Raw genomic sequence first — 15,509 nt, forward strand, 5'->3', positions numbered from 1 at the left:
CGCCGACTCGAGGACGCCGCTGGGGGTAGGTTTGCTCCTTGCGTGGGTCTTGCGGCGACCCCAACGGAAAGGTGGAGGACGAAGGATCCTTGGGGTACTCGATCTCATAAGCGCTGCTACAAGAGCGTTGCGATTTGCGCGTTTGCTCCGAGAAGGAGTCTGAGTACTCGTCCACCACGCTGGAAAAGTCAGGGAAAGCAGTTTCGATGTCGTCCTCGTCCATGATGGACGACCACAACTGGCTGTCTCGCTCGTCCAGAGACACGTCGACTAGTTGGCTGTCCTTGGTGGAGCTTAGTTGGCAGCCGTCCCGGGCAAAAGCAACTGACGCCGTCTCCTCCTTTTCCATCTTGACTAGTGAGTGGAGGCTGCTTATCTGGTCTCTATGCTCGCCCGATGAGAAGGGGTCCCCACGAGTGCTTTTTGGACAGTCCTCTTCGAAACTATCTGAAACGTTTTGGTACTGTAACGAGTTGGCCGGGTCACTGATCCACAATATTTCATCCGGACTTTCTTCTTTGATGCTGAACGAAATGTTGGAGTCTTCCATTATCGGACACTAAACCACACTAAACCACAAAACACAAGATGACATTACAGCCTAATCATCTTCATAAGATGTCATTGTGGTTTTGGTGGTTAAAAAAATGTATTTAAGAGTTGAATATTTGTTAGGATGAAGGTAATTGAAATGAAGGCATTTATTTGTGGGACTCACTCACCTCTCCTGTCGGATGAGTAGAATTTCTTCCATCAATTGTTCTGTCCACCACCAAATTTTCTGCCCATACAAAAAGAAAATGAGTCAACTTGTTTGACTAAACACTATTGGTTAGAATATGAATTATTGCCTCTGGCATGAAACCTAAGATAGAAATAAATAAATATAAAATGTGTTTTAACTTAACCTTTAACTTTTCCAAGATCCTGAACCTGACTCAAAATGTGAAACCATGGTATAAAAAATACTTCCAATCAAAGCTTTAAAGCAATAGACCAGGGTTCGGAAATCTTTTTGACAGAGAGAGCCATAAACAATTCATATTTCCAATTGTTATTCATTGAGAGCCATACTCAAAATTTACTAGAAGATAAAACACATGAAAATGCGTGCATTTTTAGTTATTTTACTGCCTTTAGAGTAGAAAAAGTCCCAGAATTATGTTGACAAAATTGTTACCCTGATGCTAACCAATGGGATGCATGCATGCAGAAAGGGTTAATTAAAAACTGGAAGATTAAAGCGACTCTAGAGGTAGTGTCCAGTTTTTAGCTCACAGTTTAGTGGACAGCCATAAGCACCCATCAAAATAGCCACATGTGGCTCCCGAGCCATACGTTCCCTACCCCTGCAATAGGTGATATTTGGAAATTCAAGTTCTGCAAACCTAAACCCAATCAAGTCATCTTTTTTAATGCAGTCGCCCTGTGAAATGCATAATTTTAATGCTTCAAGAGGATACTTACTAAACAATATAATATCACAATAATTTCCGAAAAGGCGTGCACAAGTTCATGCACATGGAGGGGCAGTTATGTTTGCAAAATTCTCGATTTGTGAGCCTCCCTCACCAAACAGTCGCTGCATCTGCGTGTTTTTATTCTCCACGGCGAGCAGTTTCCTCTTCAACATCTCGTTCTCGTTCTGCTTCCGCGAGATTTCCTGATGCAGGAAAGCACTATTGTCATCAACCAGCTTGCTGATTTCAGCCACCGCCGCCTTCATCAAAACCTCCATGATGGACGACAGCTGCGTTTGAAAAGCCATGTGTTCTTGCACGCTATGACGGGGTCACATAGAGGGGTGCAAAAAGACGAAAAAGATGACTTTTAAAAGCCAAATATTGCTTGAACGGCACGAGGATGCTGTGGAAACGGTCCAACCTCCACTAGAAAACTCACTTCCGCATGGGGGAGGGACTGACCGTAATGGACAAACTAATAGCGCAACATTTTTGCAAAAACTAGAATATAGATTATTTTCCTCTTTAAAAAAAGGTATAGATAATCATTACTTGTTCTCTTTTAAAATGGGTTAATTACCCAAAAATATATGAAATTGTACATGGTATTTTAATTGAGGTGCTGATGCTGACCTCATTAGCATATTTCAGTGGCGGTCCGTGCATTTTCTCGTAGCGCCTTCAATAGGTAAAATCCACTTCAGGGCAGCATTTAATGTTAAATACAAATACTGGAGCTTTTCAGACATTACAACCGGGCCGGGGGGTGATTTTCAGCGATGAACGTCAATGGCGTACCGGCAATCATTGCCCTAAAATGGGGTAAAATCCAGCCGAAAACAGCATTTATTGATTAAATACAAATACTGGAGATTTTTAGAAATCAGAACCGGACCCGGAGTATCATTTCCCCGGGAAAACGACGGTGATGAACGTCGATACGTCCATATACATCCCTACGCGAAATGGCAAAAATGGCACTAAAATATAATATATGATTGAGATATTTCTTAGGCCAGCAGAGAAGGCCTCGAAGGCCCTGACGGCCCGCCACTATGCATTTCTTCATTCTGTTTAATCTTCCAGCAAGGCAACATTTCAATTATATAATGATATATAATCCTCCCCATTTTCATGTGTTCAATGAATTGTTTGTAAAATGTTCAAGAAAATCTTTTATAGTTATATAAAGTAATTTTAAGATCACAGAAACCAATCTATTTTGAATCAGCTCACATATACAAAGAAGAAGAAATGTTTTCTCCAATGATTTTATGACAATAGCATTGACTGGGTTTCAAAATATCTTCCTCGGAAACGATGTGTTTAATCGGAAAGTTCCGTTTCTGATTTATACTTGGTATCAGAGGGGGAGTTCTACATGGGTTAGTCCTTGGAGCCTTCATTTTTCCCCTTAATGGCAACTCTGTGGATCCTCATCCTCTTAGCATTGCATTATATTGTTTTAGGGGAATGAAAAGGATCAGCATGCAAAGATTAGAATTTTTTTTAATAGATTCAAATCTAGAATCTCACAACTCTGATGCGGGCACAACAATCCAATCTCGATGGAGCCAGATCAGCATGGATAAAATTAATTGCCTAGGTCAAAGGTGAAAATTTTAATTTATTCCATTTTGAAGTAGTAATTTAGCAGAATGTAAGTGTGTAATAAGCACAGTGAATTCAGTGTAGATAGGATTTATGTAAGTACTGTTTCGCCTTCACGTTTTATGTAGAGTAGTACATAGTTGTGCATTGTAAATGAGGGTGTGGCATAAGAGGTTTGTGGTATCTTCACTGGAAACACGGTACTTATTTTTTTGCCAGGGTTTTAGAGCTGGTTTAATGACTCCTTCCCTTTTAAAAGGCCTGCCTGTCTGGCTGCATTTTTTTATTGCATACTTGGCTCTGCGTGTGTGTAAGTCAGAGAGGGAGAAAATCCCAAGTTAATGCGGTCTGCATTCTTGAACAGACTATATGCCAGTGGTGTCAAACATACGGCCACTGGGCCCACTAGGGCATCTGATCTGGTCCGCGGGAGAGTTTTTCCTGACTTTATAGCTCATTCATACTATACATACAGAATAAAATGTGTTATTTTTTCAAAAAGGTGCTGTAAAACTAGTATTTTGTGAGCAACAAATGAGTTAAAAAGGAACCATAAAATGCCCCAAAGTTACCTTCACCTGGAAAAGGCAAAAAAATCAGCTTGGTTATTGGTTATGATCATTCATTCCCAGGTTAAAATGGATTAAACGTCTATCATTGGCAGTTGAACAAGTTAAGCGATTTGCAGGGTTCGCAGTAGTGAGCTTTCTGTTTGTGACATTATACCAAAAAAGAGTAATACTTTGAAGAGAAAGTGATTGAATGTGACAAAGTTCAAATGATTAGAGGTCACTTTCATAGAGCACAACTATGAAACAAGTCTTAAACTTTGCTTTTGCGTAAGAACACCTGCAAATGTTAAGTCTGAGGCCCAAGGGCTAATGCTGAAATGAAATAATGAAATCTCTCAATACCTTATTCAGGCTTTTTTCGTGGTTGGATGAGGGAGGAGGAGGAGCTGTTTGGGTTATGGGATAAAGAAAACAGGGCAATAGGAGATAAAAATGAAGGACAAACCTTCTGGGAACAGTATCCTATTAATGACAGTCCACCTCAACTCTTCTCAAAACATGCTATAGATTTTACTCACTTCAAGAAACAGCATCATTTTGCACTTCTTTATGAAAGAACCAAGAATGTGGGAATACCGCATACACATCACTTCACTGAGGGAACACAAAAAGATTGTCATCTAACATGCCATTTTATTGCAAAAGTAGTTTTATAAGATATCAAGCAAGTCTGCAGTTTTTTTTTCTACAGTGATAAGACTTTGTAACTTTTGGTCCATCTACAAAATACAAATTATTATTATTATTATTATATATAGAGTACATAAAGCCTTCAGTTAAATACAAGTTTTAGATAAATATTCCATCACTCTTTGCAATTCTTACAAAAAAATCTCTTCCTTTATTTAGATGAGAATTTGTTGCGAATTGAGTGTATGAATGCTTTAAGAGCTTCAAGTTCATTAGAAGAACAGTTTTTTTTTTTGTGTATGACCAGGAAGTTGAGCATGATTGAGGTCGGAATGTTTCATCAGTATTGACTAAGAAGTATGTTGAGTAGATATTTTCTTCAAGTTGCAAGCAAGAATTCTATTGCATTAAATACAAACTTTTTTTTACCGGGATTATATGTTATATGTTATAACGTTGCCCACTTTAACAAGTCATTCTTACCAAAGTTTTATGACTTTTCTTCAAATATTACTTAAATCTCTTAAATTATGCAAAAAAAATGTTTGTGCTGGCAGACTTTACGTCGCCAAAAGTTGATGCCCTAGAAACCAAAACAACTTCCGGATCATGTTAAGAGAAAAATAAACAACAAAATGACAGTTTCACAATTTGAATCTTTAGGGTGTCGGACTCGGGTTGTCCGTCCGCATTAACGTTAACTCAATTTCATGTGGGTTGCGCCATTTTAGATATAATATTTAGATATATATATATTTTTATAAATGGATTAAAGGAACTGGATTAAAAGCCCTAAATATTAAATTTTTTATAGATAATTTGATTTTTTTTCTTAGTAAGAGAAAATATTTAATTTAATAATTGGTTTTCATTTCAAAAGGAAACCATTATTTATGTTCCATATTAAAGTGGCAAACAAAAAATATTTTTATATATTTTTAGATTTTGCAAGATGATTTTTGACCTAAAAACACAGAAAAAATGGATTGAAAAATTGCAATTATTGATTTAAAACAGCGAAAATCAGGAAATATAATATACATCTATATCTATCATTTTAATTTGAACCTAAAAAAGAGAGTCGGCACTTATGATTTACTTTCCCGGGCCACACAAAATGATGCAGTGGGCCAGATTTGGCCCCAGGGCCGCCACTTTGACACCTGTGTTCTAATAGTAATCTATAATTTAACGTTCATCAGATTCTGATTTTAACATTGTAATAGTTCAATTTTAAATCCCATATATTAATATGAATTTTTCTCTCTGAATTTTACTTTATGAGTTTTTTGAGTGTGCGTCTAACTCGTGTTAGATGTTATGTTTGAAAACTAGGGTGCTAATTTTTCTTTAAAATAACAACACATACATTAAGATGTGTGAGGAATAAAAAAACCTCACCCCCGGATTTTTAGGACAAAAACAGTGCCCTCACACTGACTTGTTGTGGCACAGCTCCAGGCGGCTCACCACAGTGCTGACAAGACGTTCCATCTGCACGGCCCGCTGTCGGCCGGTCTCAAGGACCTCCACGTGGTTGGCTTTAGCTTGACTCTCATAATCCATGACTGCAAGGTTAGTGATGAGCGACATTGCCAAACAACGCATGCCGGCGTGGCGTGCCGTAATCACCTCGTGCACCGTGCTCATGCCTACACCGCAAACACAGTGCGACAGTCATTGGACAGAGTTTGAAACAATAGCATATAAATTGGCAACGTTGTTCAGTTGCAGAGAAAGTGATTGTTCTCAAATTGTCATTGAGATTCACAAATACACAAATAAAACTGAGTAGTATTAAGAAATTGTTAATGAAAGACATAAGATTTGATCAATATCAACATTCTTAGAGTGGTCAGGAGGTCATGTGGACTTGCACTCACCCACGGCATCAGCCCCAAGTGTGTGCATCATACGGCACTCGGCGATGGTCTCAAAGGAGGGCCCTCCTAAGACACAATAGACCCCCTCGCGCACAAGGTCGTTGAAGTCCAGCTCGCCAGCTACGTCGTGTACCAGCTTGCGTAGCTCGCGGTCGTACGCATCAGACATGCAGGGGAAGCGAACGCCAAACCTGAACAGATACAATGAACTTTACTTGTCAAAGGGTGGTACACACCTGTCTTGTTGTCTTTTCCCCCCATTTCCACACCATGTGAAGGCATTTAAACGTTTAAAACCGATTTCCATCGTTTCTGATAGGACAGTAGAACATTGACCCTGATATGTACCGTATTTTCCGGACTATAAGTTGCACCTGAGTATAAGTCGCACTAGTCAAAAAATACACAATGGTGAAGAAAAATATACATATATGTCACACTGGAGTTTAAGTAGCATTTTTGGGGGGAATTTTATTTGATAAAGTCCAAAAAGGCTGACATGTCATTTTGGAAGAGATTTATATATAGAATAGAGGCAACAACAGGGTGAATATAATCATTAAAATGTTTTTTTGTTAAAGTTATTAATTGCAGTAATTTGGTAATTGATCCTATAGGCTCAAAGTGCCGATCCCCAAGGGAATAAGCCAAAATTTCACCCACGCCAATGTTGAAATGATCTATGCAGGCCTAGAACGCCGTCTTGCGGTTTCAGTGTAAAAACAACTTGAGGAATGATATAATAATGTGTGAATCATTTCACACATAAGTAAAAAAAAAGCTGAGAGTTATGGTTGCGAAATATGGAATATAATGTCTACTATGGTATTCGCTCTGAAGTATGGAATTTAACACGTAAATCACATGTTTCATTGAGTGCAAGACATTACATGTTAAGTCCACAATAGTTGCTAGCTATGTAAACTTGCTCCTCCTGTTCGACAACTGGAAGATGACACTATACTCAAAACACTAGTGAAAAAACTCCAAGTAATTTGACACGTTTTTACTGTTGTTACTGTCAAGATACTGCTTGGCGTGGCTCACGAGACAACCAACGCATGAATATTTCAGCAGCGGCACATTAAATTGTATCCTAACTCCACCATAGCAAAAAATACATACTAAATGTAAGATTGAAAAATATAATCGCATAAGCGACGTTGTAAATAAGCTTAATCGCAGAATACAATTCACCCTGAACATATTTTTTACAAAATGTACAGATCTTATTCAACGACGGAATCACACGCTGGCCGATTTAATCAAATTTACATTCAAAACACACTTTTGTATATATAATATATCCTGACATGTAGGAATGTTCATTAAACCCTTTTGGCTTCTATATTTTTAGATATTTTTTTATAAAAACAAATTAAGGGGAGAGAGAGAAAGCACTAGAATAGTAATAGTAATTTAAAATGGTTCCTTTTCATCTACGAATGTAAAAAAAAATTCATGCTACATGATACAAGGTCAAATCGATAATTTGACTCATTTTGAAGAACAAAAGAATGTGAATCCTATTTTATTTTATTTTATAAATGAGGTAAATTAAGTAAATTCTTGGAGTAAAACGCCTATGAAAAATGCTGCTTAAGTGCTTAGCCAAACTTCCATGTGAAAGATCTCCCACCTGTCTTGGTTCGGGCCCACCAGTGGGTTGACACCAGCAAAGCCCGGCATGTTGATGTGGTCCTTGATGATCATGATGTCGCCCACCTTGTAATCCTGGTTGAGACCGCCGGCTGCATTGGTGAGAATTACAGTCTCCACTCCGAGCAACTTGAAGACGCGCATGGGCAGCGCAACCTGCATCATGCCAAATAACCTTAAAATTGTGATCATAGCCAATATTCATATTCAAGAGTAAAAAAAAAAATATATATATAAATAAATAAATATATATATATATATATATATATATATATATATATATATATATATATATATATATATATATATATATATATATATATATATATATATATATATATATATATATATATATATATATATATATATATATATATATATATATATATATATATATATATATATATATATATATATATATATATATATATATATATATATATATATATATATATATATATATATATATATATATATATATATGTAAAGATATGGTCTATCTCAAATAGTCTCGCATTTCTTTCTTAAAAAAATACGATTACGATGATTCTAATTGAAAAATAGATAACCCTTTCCTGATCCAAAATGTAATCCCCTCAAATAATGCCACTTCATATTAGAATATCCCAAAGTTAAAAAAAAAAAAAAACAGACCTTATAAAAAGTGTTTTTGCTTTCGTTTTTGTGTGTTTTTTTTCTGGGTAACCCGACACCTGAGGGGTTAGTGTGTCGGCCTTACATTGGGAAACCTGGGTTTAAATCCAGGTTGGGAAACCTGGGTTTAAATCCAGGTTGACCCACCTGTGTGGAGTTTGCATGTTCTCCCCGGGCCTCTGTGGATTTTCTCCGGGTACTGCAGTTTCCTCCCACATTCCAAAGACATGCATTGTAAGCTGATTGGACACTCTAAATTGCCCCTAGGTATGAGTGTGAGCCTGAATAGTTGTTTGTCTCATTGTGCCCTGCAATTGGCTGGCCACCAAGTCAGCTGTCCAGCGGATTGAACGCTCCACCTCAGAACTGAGGGGCCGACACGCTAACCACTCAACTTTTTTTTTCTTCTTCTGAACCGAAAACAACATCCATACAAATCTAAGGTTTATAGACAGAAATATGTTGAAGCCACTCACCTTTTGGACTGGATAACCTTCATATAGATGAAACCTGCCCTGCATGCAAACACAGGCCTTTCCCTTAAGTGTTCCAAAAACCAGTTGACCCGCATGCCCGTGCACTGAAACCCAAAACACGGCACTTGTTATTCAGTCAGTGGCTTCTATTGACGACGGGAGACGCCATTTTCTTTGGGATCGCTAGCTGACAAGGAGCGATCGTTAAGTTATTGAACGTCTAGTTGTCAAAAGCATTGCAAGAGAAGGCCATTATACTCCCAGTTGAAATGAACCGAACGTAAGTAAACACATTTCCCACTAGGGGGCGTCGTACCCGTGCTCCTTGGGAAATTGGGAATGTCGGCGTACTTGAAGACTTGACGTTCCTTGAGAATTTCAGCCAGACCACCCAAACCCGAACCGCAGACAATGCCCACGGTGGGCCGGGACGCCGTCTTGCTCATCAGCCAATCGGCAGCCACCTGGAACTCATCGTCACTGCAGCAAGAAAACAGATTGTCATTAAAATTAAAACCAGAGGGAAGTGGTTGTAGGGACCTGATAAAAGCATTTGAGATTGTGGGAGTGAAAGAGCCACAACTTTCACTGGGGGGAGCATAAAAAGTCAAATTTGCCAAACTATTTTGAAAGCATATTGTATTATTTTATTTTAATGGGCCTTGCTGAATTTGATTGTGTTTTAAGAGAGAATAAAAATAAGAGAAACATGGAATGAGGCAAAGAGCCACAGTATATACAAAATATGATAAGAAGCAAAAAGCTGCATTCATTTTTTTGGCTGGGAGCCGCATGCGGCTCATGAGCCACGTGTTCACCACCCTGGGTCTAATCAATTTCGACAAGAAGGGCTGACAGTTATCAATCACTGTTAGCCATTCCAGGCAAAATTGACGTCTCTCGCCGTCAATGGAGACCGAAGTCCTCAAAAAAGAAGAAAAAATACTTTTCATCCTTTGTGTAAATATCAACGTTTATGTAAAGGATTCAAACGAAAGGCTTTACTAGTATTACCATGTGTGACGTCACTGCTCTTTTAGGATCCACATCAAAGTAAACTAAATAAAATATGCTCACATGCCGGATGGTGGAAACTGAGCGTTCACAGTGACGGAATGTCCCAGCATATTCTCAGGTGGTTTTATGACAGTGCGTTTCCAATATTTCAAAACTGACGTCAAGAAGGACCACATGAGTCACAAATTTCCCCGGACATCACGTATTTCGAGATTTCAGAAAAAGATTAATCTAGTTTGGCACGCGAATAATTCGTTCCAGAAGAAAAAGGCCGACAACCGTGACGTGACGCGTTCAGGGACACCTATCCATACGTGGATGCGGTCGACTCCACGTGGATGCTGCGACGGATAAAAAGCAACTCACAATTTGTCATCCATGTTGGGATTCACACGCTTTATCGAGCCGCCTTGTTACTTGTGCGCGTCCGTGATGTTGCGAAGGGATGTATTTTTTTCATTTTTTGACATTGACTCCCCCTACTAGGTCCCCCTCAGCCAACCCGGGCCGACTCTCCTCCCTTCTAGCGGCCACATCCCCCGAGCACGTCACTGATGGTGGGCGACGTTGGGTAGCCGTCATGGTAAATATCATGATCATGGCAAGATGTATGATGCGCGTTGTAGGCTAAAAGGATTGTCATCATGAGTCGGCCATTTTGCGTCAGAGCCATTTAAAATACAGTTAGGGTTAGGGTTTTGGAATGTAAGAGGAAACCGGAGTATCCAGACAAAACCGACGCAGGCCCAGGGGGAACATGCAAACTCCACACAGGTGGGCATGACCTGCATTTGAACCCATGACCCTAAAGCTGTGAGGCCGGAGCGCTAACCACCTGCGACACCGGGCCACATACTTATTAGATGACTACTTAATTATATATTACTTATTTATTGTTATTATTTATTGCTGATTTATTTTTCTGTTTGTTTGTTCTTCTTATTGTGTCCTTTGTGGCAAAGCTTTAAATCTCATTATACTTGCATCATGACAATAAAAGCATTCAATTCAATAACTAACGCACAAAACTGTTAGTTGGAAACAAAACCAAGTGCAAACCCGTCAAAAATTCGGAGAGTTACACGAATTTATTGGAGAAAATATACTCACCACCTGACAATAACTACTTATTTATGTGACCGCATGTTAATGTTGACTACTTATCTATGTTGACCATTTATCTATGTTGACTGTTTATTATTTGACTACCAATTTATTGAATATTTATGTGTGCACTTCATGAAGCTTTATACTATCTCATTGCACTTGTCCAACGACAATAAATGCATTCAATTCAATTCAATTTCAATAGGAATCTGAGTGTCTACTTATTAATTCTCCACAGTTTTGTCAAAATAATTTTGTGATGGCATATTTTACCTCAAAGACAGCCCAAACAGGGTTAACTCGACTGACAGATGAATGGATAAATAGCTTGACAAAGGCATTTTAAAGACTTATAGACATTTCACAGTCAATTGCTTGTTACGTCACTCTCCCTCAGGGGAGCACCTTGCTTTGAATATTTAAGTTAATCATATTAAAGCGATCCTTTGGTGTTCCCGTGTGTTCTTCACAGAGCACTGTTGTGCTCCTCCCAAAAGAATGTTATGTAAGCAGTATTTTGTATTCACAAAAAAGGTTTTGCTTGGATGCTTTGACAAACCCTGATGGTGGGCCCCTGCAACACAATTAGGCTGACACCCACACCCTGTAAAATATATACTTACTTTCATTATATATTTACAACTCTCTTAGTCAAAAAGTGACAAATGTGTTAAAAATATACTACATACACAGTCATTATTGAACCTAAAATATGAAGGAAAAAAACAATGTGTAATTTACAGTTTTCTAGTTTTTAAAAATGTTTTTATATATATTTTTGAAATCCACATTTGCATTTATCATTATTACTACACTATGTAATGTCATATCATTATTTGATATGTTTATGCATGAAAAAAGGCATATTGCTTCAAAACAACTGTATGGCAGTGGGGGTTGAATATTTTTGTATCAGTGCTACCTTTTTTTAATGTGTACAAGTGCACCAAAAAATATATTTTCCAGACAGGGCAAGTGAACAAGGCAGCACGAATTAATGCTAATATTATTTCCCACGCCCTTAAAACAAACTAAAAAGTATAATCATTATAGTAATTTGTCACATGCCAATGCTGTTACTAGACTAAACTAAACTACAACACTGCCCAGTTCTGTGCAAGTTTTAACAAAAGCAGGCAATATATCAGAAACAATTCAGAATTTAGTTATTGAAACGTTAAAAAACGGGAAAAATCCCCTAAATTCCACAGAATAATCCAAATGGTAAATGTATGACTCAGTGCAACATGCAAGCAACTTATACTTACTTAATAGTGTACTGCACGAAACGAAACATGTAGTATACACGTGCACACGCACGCACACATGCGCACAATCACACGCGCACAAACTCACGGACGCACGCACAAACGCTTTGCAATTACCAAATGTGATCTATCGCCACCTAGCGTTCAATTTGGTCATGTACATATGTTCATGTATGTCCTTGATCATAACCAATTCATATCAATCCTGCTACCATCAACAGTTAAAACTTTAAATATAAACTGTCCTGTATACTAGACTAAAGTATGTTTAATTTATTTTTTACAGTAGCTTCTGTCTGAGTTATGTCATCACAGAAGGGTAATTGTCGTCTTTTCGAACTCTCTGTGAACCCGTCGGCGTTGTTCGCAGAAGGAAAGGAGGAGGAAGAAGAAGATGGAGTGCAAAAAAATGGAAGTGAAGCAGCCAACAAAGCACCAGGCAAAAAATATGCAAAAGGCAGAACGCTCACTCAGGCACACACACACACATTCACTATTGTTTTATTAGGAATATCTGAAAAGGCGAGCCATGATGGCATTATCTATATTTACTAGATGACACATACTGTAGATTGTTTGGAATATGTTTTGTATTTTTTATTTTATTTTTTTGGACTTTTTGACTGTGGGAATTGTGTCAACCTCCTCTGCATAATAGCCAAGATATTTTCTATTGGGTTCAGGTCAGGGGAGAGTGCAAGGCAAACAAGGACAGGAACAATATGGTCATTTTTAAGTTCCTTTGGAAGTGTGGGTAGATGCTTGGGTCAAGACCTCCTGGAAAAGTCAAATCAGCATCCCAATACAATTTACAAGTAGAGGAAAGCACCAGATAATTTGCAATACTTGAGAAAACACAGATGAGAGCAACTATAGCAGGTGACATGGCACCCCAAATCATCAAGTCTTGGAGCATTGTGCAACAGTTGTTAAATCATTTATTTCTGTAAGTAATACCTCTTGCTAATGCATCTTTTCCTACCACACTTGAGTTAATTAGCTGATTTGGGTATGACAACATAAGTTTCGAACGTGGATTTGGTCAAAGTATTTTAGGATTTCGAAGCACTGAATTTTCGGGTTTCATGATCTGTAAGACATAATCAATTGAATTGCTTGAAAACAACTGCTTGAGGTTTGCAAACTTGGTATTGATTGAGGACCATTTTATGAAATGATTAAGCACTATAAAAGCTTTTCAAAATATTAAGAATTATACTTGGAATGCATTTATTTATTGTCATAAGGCAAGAAGCACAATGGAATAGAAACAGTAGATCTTTATGATAATGCAAAAATAAAAAAAAATACAAAACATGTTTAGATCAATGAATATATCACTAGGTGAAAACCCCCGAATTCTACAGCTGAGGATCGGACCACCAATGATCCCTCCTGTGGCTGCTGTCCAAATATCTGTGCACCCAACCTCTTTGATGGTGAGCCAATGTGAAGACCGAAAAGACCAGATCCCAGATACAAGGGGTTGAAAAGAGTTTCCTCCAACGGATGTCTGGACTGTAGTCCAGATCGTGAGGACCCAGATGAGTTGGCTCGGGCATCTGATCAGGATGGCCCTATGGACGCCTCCCTATGGCATACCTGTCAACTTGTACGTTTTACACGTATTTTATACGTTTTTTTACCATTTCAAATCATGTACGCCGTACACGACTTTTGTACGGAGAAAATTTAAATAAAAAATCTCAAATATTTATGCACACCGATCTCAACAAGACCATTTTGGCTAAAATCCAGATAGTCTCGTAGGCTGGTAGCCAACGACGGTACTGTCATCGATCGTTACTATTGTCACGGTATACCAGCAAAAATTCTCCTCAATCGTATGTATTTTTTTAGCGGTGCGTACAGCAATATCGATAAAGGATGACATGCACATGCGTATATATACATAGAGTAAATATCGTGGAAGCAAGCATGGAGGAGCCACATAGTAAGAAACGAGTTACCGCGAGTAAACATGCGTCGTACAGTGTTTGTCCATTTTTCGGGGGGGTTTGTACAGGGAATCATAATCATTTATACAGGAAGTTATCGCCAAAAGTTGACAGGTATGCTATGGAGGTGTTCCGGGCACGTCTCACTGGGAGTAGGCTAACCCAGGAATGCCTTGGGGTCCTCCCTCAAGAGCAGGATGAAGTGGCTGGGGAGCGGAAATTCTGGGCTTCTCTGCTGAAGCTGCTGCCCCTGCTACCTAACTTAGGATAAGCGAAAGAAGATGAGATGTTTAATTTGTATTATGTACAACATTGCTTGTTAAGAATAATCATTAAGGAAATACTGGGCAGTTATGAGGTGTCTAGGTCAGGGGTGTCCAAACTTTTTGCAAAGATGGCCAGATTTGGTAAGGTGAAAATGTGTGCGGGCCGACTATTTAGCCTGACATTCTTTGAACCATTAACATTAAATACAAATTAACCTTTTGGGATTTTTTTTTAATTACAAATGGCATACTTTTACTTTTACATTTTTTTTTTACATTTAGGTTTTTACCGAAATCACAAACCACAAAAAATTAAGAAAACTAACAAGGATATCTAAGTTCATGTGAAACATCACATATTATTCACTATTATATGCTCACTGTAGGAACAGTGCTGAAAACAAAACAATGATCACTGCATATTCAAACTGTGATTTTGACCATCACAAAAAAAATAATGAACTCATGTATTTTATACTGTGGTCAACAGTGCTGGCGGGCCGTGTATTATTGATTTCATGATAGAGGCCACGGGCCGGTAAAAAATTGTCCACGGGCCTTAATTGGCCCGCGGGCCGGACTTTGGACATGTCTGGTCTAGGTCATCAATGTTGCCGTAGATCCACAGATGGCCCGTTTTCGTGAAAGCACATTTTTAAATTAAACTCAATCACTTTACCCCGAAGAGACTAAGGGCTCACATTCACGTCACGATCCTTTCCCTTTCAGACTGAGCAGGACACTCGGTACCGGCCAACTCTTGTTGGTTTCATTCATGAATGGGAAAGCTTTGAGGACTCCCTGTGACAAAAAGAGCATGTTGTTTTCTTTTTACAGAAGCGGATGGGGGGGTGACAGCTGTGGGGCGGGCATTGGGGGCGTTACGTAGGGCACCATGCACGTGTGGTTGCCACTTCACGTGTGCATGACCCTGCAGCATTTCTA

General features: G+C 38.6%; 2 protein-coding genes across 6 annotated transcripts in view; both read right to left on the reverse strand.

Annotated features, from left to right (window-relative positions):
- LOC144201321 (uncharacterized) overlaps window positions 1-2,021 on the reverse strand; it is an 8,951-nt gene extending 6,930 nt beyond the window's left edge. Inside the window, exons 1-3 of one of the 4 annotated variants that reach the window (XM_077723846.1) lie at window positions 1,573-2,021; window positions 723-781; window positions 1-559 (exon numbers count right to left, since the gene is read on the reverse strand). The exon at window positions 1-559 is cut by the window's left edge and continues 342 nt beyond it. In XM_077723846.1, coding sequence (XP_077579972.1) covers window positions 1-559; window positions 723-781; window positions 1,573-1,768 — 814 coding nt within the window. In that variant the 5' untranslated portion in view covers window positions 1,769-2,021. Of the gene's footprint in view, window positions 560-722; window positions 782-1,467; window positions 1,544-1,572 lie in introns of those variants that run through there. The other 3 variants (XM_077723847.1, XM_077723845.1, XM_077723848.1) reach the window with 3 other exon arrangements.
- Window positions 2,022-4,259: 2,238 nt separating this feature from the next.
- Window positions 4,260-10,498, reverse strand: LOC144201323 (purine nucleoside phosphorylase-like). 2 transcript variants are annotated; one of them, XM_077723850.1, is made up of 6 exons: window positions 10,332-10,498; window positions 9,265-9,428; window positions 8,949-9,052; window positions 7,799-7,974; window positions 6,160-6,350; window positions 4,260-5,928 (listed from the first exon to the last, which is right to left on the reverse strand). In XM_077723850.1, exons 1-6 carry the CDS (start codon window positions 10,343-10,345, stop codon window positions 5,708-5,710), a joined length of 870 nt encoding a protein of 289 aa, XP_077579976.1. In that variant the 5' UTR covers window positions 10,346-10,498; the 3' UTR covers window positions 4,260-5,707. The 2 variants fall into 2 exon arrangements, with proteins under 2 accessions (XP_077579976.1, XP_077579975.1); XM_077723849.1 differs by lacking the exon at window positions 10,332-10,498 and adding an exon at window positions 10,026-10,216.
- Between the last annotated feature and the right edge of the window lie 5,011 nt (window positions 10,499-15,509).

Source organism: Stigmatopora nigra, chromosome 9, assembly GCF_051989575.1.
Source record: "Stigmatopora nigra isolate UIUO_SnigA chromosome 9, RoL_Snig_1.1, whole genome shotgun sequence".
Taxonomy (NCBI): domain Eukaryota; kingdom Metazoa; phylum Chordata; class Actinopteri; order Syngnathiformes; family Syngnathidae; genus Stigmatopora; species Stigmatopora nigra.